Source organism: Eleginops maclovinus, chromosome 9 (genome assembly GCF_036324505.1).
Source record: "Eleginops maclovinus isolate JMC-PN-2008 ecotype Puerto Natales chromosome 9, JC_Emac_rtc_rv5, whole genome shotgun sequence".
Lineage (NCBI taxonomy): Eukaryota > Metazoa > Chordata > Actinopteri > Perciformes > Eleginopidae > Eleginops > Eleginops maclovinus.
This window is the reverse complement of record NC_086357.1, coordinates 25905435-25911434: the sequence shown is the minus strand read 5'-3', so window position 1 is coordinate 25911434 and position 6000 is coordinate 25905435. Positions and strand designations below refer to the sequence as shown.

The window sequence follows — 6000 nt, the reverse complement described above, 5'->3', positions numbered from 1 at the left end:
TAGTATTATATAGACATTTTGATTTTTAGCTATATTAAATGTAAACTGTTTGTACCTTTGGATATGATTTTGTTTAAATGAATAATAAAAGTAATCTAAGTTTCCCCTTAAAATCTCCCTTATCTGGCACGTCGGTAACATCCATCCTGAGTCTGACTTCCCCCTGCGCTCAGCCGTTAGCTGCTGCTCGGAGTGATTGACAGTCAGCAGAGGTTTACACGGCCGGTCCTGCTCACTCGCTGGGTTTGTTATCGTAACAGCGAAGAAACTGCAAGCATGGCGAGCCAACAGAGAGCCCAGTCACAGACAAGAAGAAGAACACCGTGTATCGGATTATTGAGGATGATATTTATTGCTTTTATTCACACGGTGCGGGCCAATAAACAAGGTTTGTAACTTAGCTGTTAGCATTAGCACCAGAGCTAACTTCCGTAGACATGTTTCCCTCAAGTGTGCGGGGTTGAGGTTACCTCTACGGGCCAACTTTAACACAGCTAACCTTAAAGCACCTGTGAGACTGTTAAAATATAACTAATTAGCGTTGACATGAGCAAAGTGCCATCTTAAGTGATACAAAGCTTGCAAAGTGCCATCTTTAGCTAGCATTATGTGGCCTTTTCAGTTAGCTTGGTTTGTAGCTTGTTGTCATGTTGTCATCACGTCCTTATATGGTTAAGTTAGGCTACCTAATAAACACAAAGTAATACAACATGTAGGCATCATAGCTATTACTACTCATAGCTTAAATTCAGCTACTGTGTGGTCTTAATGTATGCCAGTGAAGAGACAACTTTTAAGTAAAATAGAAAATGTAAATGCAGTAAAGATACACATATCAAAAGGGAAGGATAGAGTATATTGTACTTAATAATAATAATAGTAATCCTAAGCCTTAATTGTATTGAACTTGTCATACACCAGGTGCAAAGTGCTTTCATAACGAAGCACACATCACAATTTAAGAGTTTAACATCAGGCCAGACGTTAAAAGCATTAAGTACATAATAACAACAACAACAACAACAACAACAACATGATATAACTGGTTAACACTTTTAGAGACACAGCAGGTAAAAAGTATGATAATAAAAAGTAAAAGTAAGTAAAAGAAATAGTGATCCCTCTGTAAAATAAAGGAAAACAAGACTACAATGAATACAATATAAAAACCTATTCAATTAATAAAGCAACACAAAACAAATAGGATCCTAAAAATGAAAGTTATTTAGTTTGTTTTGTTTGTTTAGTATATTTATATCCGGTGCACATACTTGTCTTTTTTGTAGTTGAATGTTAAACCCATTTTCTGTTTTATAATCGTTATATTTTTGACCTTCTCTTACAACTTAATTTCTTATGTTGTTTATGTTTGAACTCCCAGACACCAAATCAAATGTCCTGTATGTGTAAACCTTGCAATGAACTCCATTCTGATTGTGATTGTGATATACAGAATTGAAGGCAGATCTGTCACACACAAATATAAACATTGAATACCATTGAGTAAGCAGAATAATAACAGTCTAATTGAAGAAAGAGTGAAGTAGTGTTTTTGAAAAGGCTAAACTGAGTGACATCTGGTTTAGCAAAGAGCAACTCAAGTTGAATCAGTATCTCCAACGACTTCCTCTTACTAGACTCAATTTAAGGAAATGTGTGCATCAGTCAGGTGATATGTTGTAAACGTGGCTTAGTTCAGTTTTGGTTTTGAACCCTGACTGTGCACCTACAGACGACAGGCATGTTGTCTTATTTATCCAGGGGACGGAAGTGTACAGCTGTCAGATCCACTGATCATGTCAGGTCACAGTGATAAGTCCACCAATGGTGAGTGGACAGCTGCTGCTGCAGGCCACGTCCAGGATTAGCTGCTGTGCCAACTCTGAAATGTGCCTCTAAATTGTTTACATTGGTGCCTTTATGCACTTGCAACACAATCTGAGCATCTATGGAGGTGTGAGATCCTAAAGCATTGAAGATAATCTTGAAATATGCCTATAAAGTTGGTGTGCAAAATCTTACCTACCTAATTAATGTCATAACTGGATAAATAATAACCATGCATATTAAGAGATTGCATGATTTCCGTCAATATGAGTTAGCTGCATGGTAAAGCCTATTTCTGTATACCCCTGTGTGCACTAAATTAGTCCGGGAGTATCTGCTCTGTCAACGTTACAACGTGCGTTTAAATGTTGATATTGGTTCTTCTACGTATTTGCTTTTTTACTGTAGTGAAATGATCGTCCAGTTTCAGTTTGTGCCAACTTTAAAATGTGCCTTTTAAATTGTTAATAATGGTTACTCTATTCGACAACGAATGAATGAGTGATAAAAGGAGCCAAAAGCACCAAAAAATATCTAGAAATATTTATACATATTGCAGCTGGGTGTGTAAAATGAGCAGTTATTCAATGAAGTCTGACCTTTAGTGCATAGTCAACTTTTTTCAAATGAAATGATGGAGAAAACATTTCCAGGTATTCAGCTTTCTTTGTTGTTATAGAAGACTAATCTTAAAGAAAAGACATCCAAATGTATGAACAGTACAGAACATATATCAAGCATCAAACCTTGAAAATAAAGAGATGGAGGTGCAAGTGCTTATTAAAATAAATAAGATAAAGATGAATTGGGATGTGGTGAGAGTAATACGCCCATATAAAGCAGGAGGGATCTAAGTAGAGGACATAACCACAAATACAAGCAAATACGATGCAAATACAGGAGGTGATCTCATATAAAGAAGGTAGTATGCCCATAAAAGAACAACCTCTCTTATAGCGTTTGAAAGTTAAATCAGTGGGTTTTTAACAGACAAAACGAGACATTTTGAGACTGAGAAAAAGTAAAGCAGAAGTAGTAATAACTAAAATGAAACTGAGAAGTGAAGTTGAACTACCACAGGAAGTTATTTGGCAAACAGTGTGAAGTCACCCACAATCGCGCTTCCACCAGCCTGAACACTGCAGGCTTTGAGAAGTTTAGAGTCGACGTCAAGAAGGTCGTTGCTTCATTTACATGATACATATCTGTTTGGAGGATCACTGAGGCGATTAGACGGATAGATAACTGTGATGTTAGTTAAAAAATAATAAAACATCCTCCTTTCTTTTCAAGTTTGGCAAATGCAGAGACACTTACGTTGACTAGTCGATTAATCAACGCTACACAGCTAGCCTTACACATTTGTGTATGTGCCTGCTACCAATGTTAACGAAGTGTAGATATGAAATGGCAATTACTGGTTGACATGCACCAACAGTGTTTAACCTCAATACTGATTGTTTTACTTACTTTTAGCAGGGTTTAATACTTTAAAAGGCATCATTCATTGTAAATAAAGGACTTAATTTGGGCTAAATAATCTTGCATGTGAGCCTAGGATTTTATAAGGCTTGATTTTATTTTCTGATCTTGCATTGTAATATCTTTTAAAATGTTCTTTATTTTAAATTAAAGTCACCCAGATCTCAATAGCAGAATGTGGTCTAAAAATGAATCAGAGTGGCATTTAAAAAGTCTTACATCTAACTTAAACTTAGCTGTAGGAACCCAATTTTAGATTAGTCGGCTAGTCTAAGTATAAACTTCAGTTGTAACTTGAGAGAAATTAGTCATTAAGAACATCCCTTTGTTTTTAAGATGGTTCGAACACCAAAAAGGCATTTTCATTTTGGGCTTCTTCTTTGTTTGGATTGTGGTTTTAACTGTAAAGAATCGAAAAACACTAAGTTTCACTTTTTGCACTTTGATTCAGGCCTCTTACCGAGGGTACTTTCACCAGGGCTCATATCCTTTATTTAGTCTTGTATATTCCCCTGAGGTACAGTAGAACAAACAAGTTATTCTCTCCATTGTATGCTACCAAAAAAGGTTACTCTAACTAATAAACTTTCACTCAAACTCTGAGGAGAAGCTCACCCATGATAGAATAACTCGACCGTCAGCTTTGTGTAATGTCAGAAGTGAAATCTAAAGAGGAGAGGAAACTGAATGTTTGCAGCCAGTGATCATATCACTTAGATCTGCTGCTGATGCTCCTTAACCTTAAAGCTCTCTTTATAACCAGCGGGAGTTAATGATTCAGTTTAAATGTAAAACATGGTGCCGTGAACATGATCCGTGGAGGTGGATTTAACTGCGGTGTCGGTGGTTCCCTGGGGCAAAGCTTCTCAATGCAGTGAAAGTGTAGTAAATGCTGACTGTGGAGTTGTATTTAGGGCTGTACAAGCTTGTTGATTCATACTAAAGTATGGAAGAGTTTTATGACAGTGAATGCTCTTCCGGGTCTGAAAATGTCGTTGATAATGGTGCGATTACAAAGGTGTGTTAGGTCCACTGGTAGGTAACAGAAGATCTGAGTTATTGAGATAAGCAAACGTCTCTGAGGCTACACTGGTACATTCACGAGGATGAAACAAACACACGTATTCTCTGAGAATAGAAAAACATACCATTTGGGACTTTAAAACCCCAAAGTTCTTTAAGATTAAGGTTCTGGTTCTTGGTTTCTGTCACGCAGCTTTATGATTATATCAGCTTAGAGAATATCCACTTTTGCTACTCTGAGTTTTTTAACCTACATTTACCTGATCATCTCTTAGAATATACCGAATATTACCCTCCTCTTTTGTCTCTGTAATAATATTTTGTACAAACACGCCGTCGTAGATTTCTAAGACTTTACTATCCTGTTAAAGTGTATGAGGGTTGTGTTGGACGATTCAGTCTGAACAGAAACGTTTGTTTTGTGTTCACATCAGACAGATTTAATTAGTAGATCAAAGCTTTTTCCTTGTTGAAAACTCGACATCAAACTCCCAAAGCTGTTGTGCAAAAGGTGAACAATCTGTACCCTTTTCTTTCCGAGAGTACAAGAGATTAAAGTTCACGTATGGAGTTATCTTCCCCAGTAATATAACCTTCTACTTCTGGAAGACACAACAACTGCTAGCTGATTGCTTTAGCGGCAGAGATTTATTTTGTAGGAGGAGTTGCACAAAGCTATTATTAGATATGACCAATTCTTCTATAGTTTCAGCGTCCAGTTGGTGTCGTAAATAATCGGGGGCAGAGAGCAAAATGACCCTAAATTTAGGGTTTTCATTTATACTTCACTTAACAGAATGAATGTAGCTCAATAAAAGTGTTGTTGTGAATTAAATGCCACCAGTATTTCAAACATTCGGACAAAAAAATGAGCCTAAATTGCACCGTGATTATTTTTTTTTCTATCTACCTTGTCTCCGGTCTGGCACCCAGTATTCAAGATGCTTTAGAGAGGTAAAAAAAACAAGATAAGGTAAAAAGTCTAATTTAAATGGAGCGATAAAACCACATTTATCACAAGGACACGGCACCAATCGCACCTTAAAAGCTTGTCTAAAAAAGTGAGATTTGGTCAGTGGTTTGGAGGTGGGGAGGGTCAGTACAGAGTCCAGAGGGTGGGGGCAGCGAAGGCGATTCCTCTGAGGTTTGCTTCTGATGAGTTCAATGCTTAAAAGTCAGCGTTGAATGATGATGATGATGATGATGATGATGGTGGTGGTGATAAAACTAATATGCTCTTCCTGTTCTCTTCTGTCTGTCTACAGCATTCATTCAGTCAGACACAATTCTAGAAGTTTTACATTTTGGCGAGGGAAGCCTTTTGCAGGTAAGTGCTGCTCATTTATATACCTATAAACATTTAGACCATCACAGAGCAGAACATGTCAGAACTGACGTGGTTTAACAAGCTCTAAATGTGATCATGTACAAATCATAACTGCTTCTATCTCCGTTCTTTCTGCAGGCAGAGTCTGACATTGATTTTAGTTTATATCACCAACAAAGGTACGGTTTCATTCTTTCCCTTTTCACTTATCCTCAACTCTTTTGCAAATGTGTTTACGTAGTGTCGTTATTTTTAGTAATAGGTGTAGTCAGTTATGCGGTATTGCATTCTTCTGTTGTGTGTTGCTACAAGGTAAAGGGTTCTTGAAATGAGTTGTCACG

The 6000-nt window shown here is 37.1% G+C and overlaps 1 protein-coding gene across 1 annotated transcript in view; it reads left to right on the top strand.

Moving 5' to 3' along the window:
- Nucleotides 1-200: 200 nt before the first annotated feature.
- tmem131 (transmembrane protein 131) overlaps nucleotides 201-6000 on the top strand; it is a 39253-nt gene continuing 33453 nt past the window's right edge. Inside the window, 3 exon segments of the mRNA XM_063890801.1 lie at nucleotides 201-388; nucleotides 5598-5659; nucleotides 5798-5838. Coding sequence (XP_063746871.1) covers nucleotides 277-388; nucleotides 5598-5659; nucleotides 5798-5838 — 215 coding nt within the window. The 5' untranslated portion in view covers nucleotides 201-276.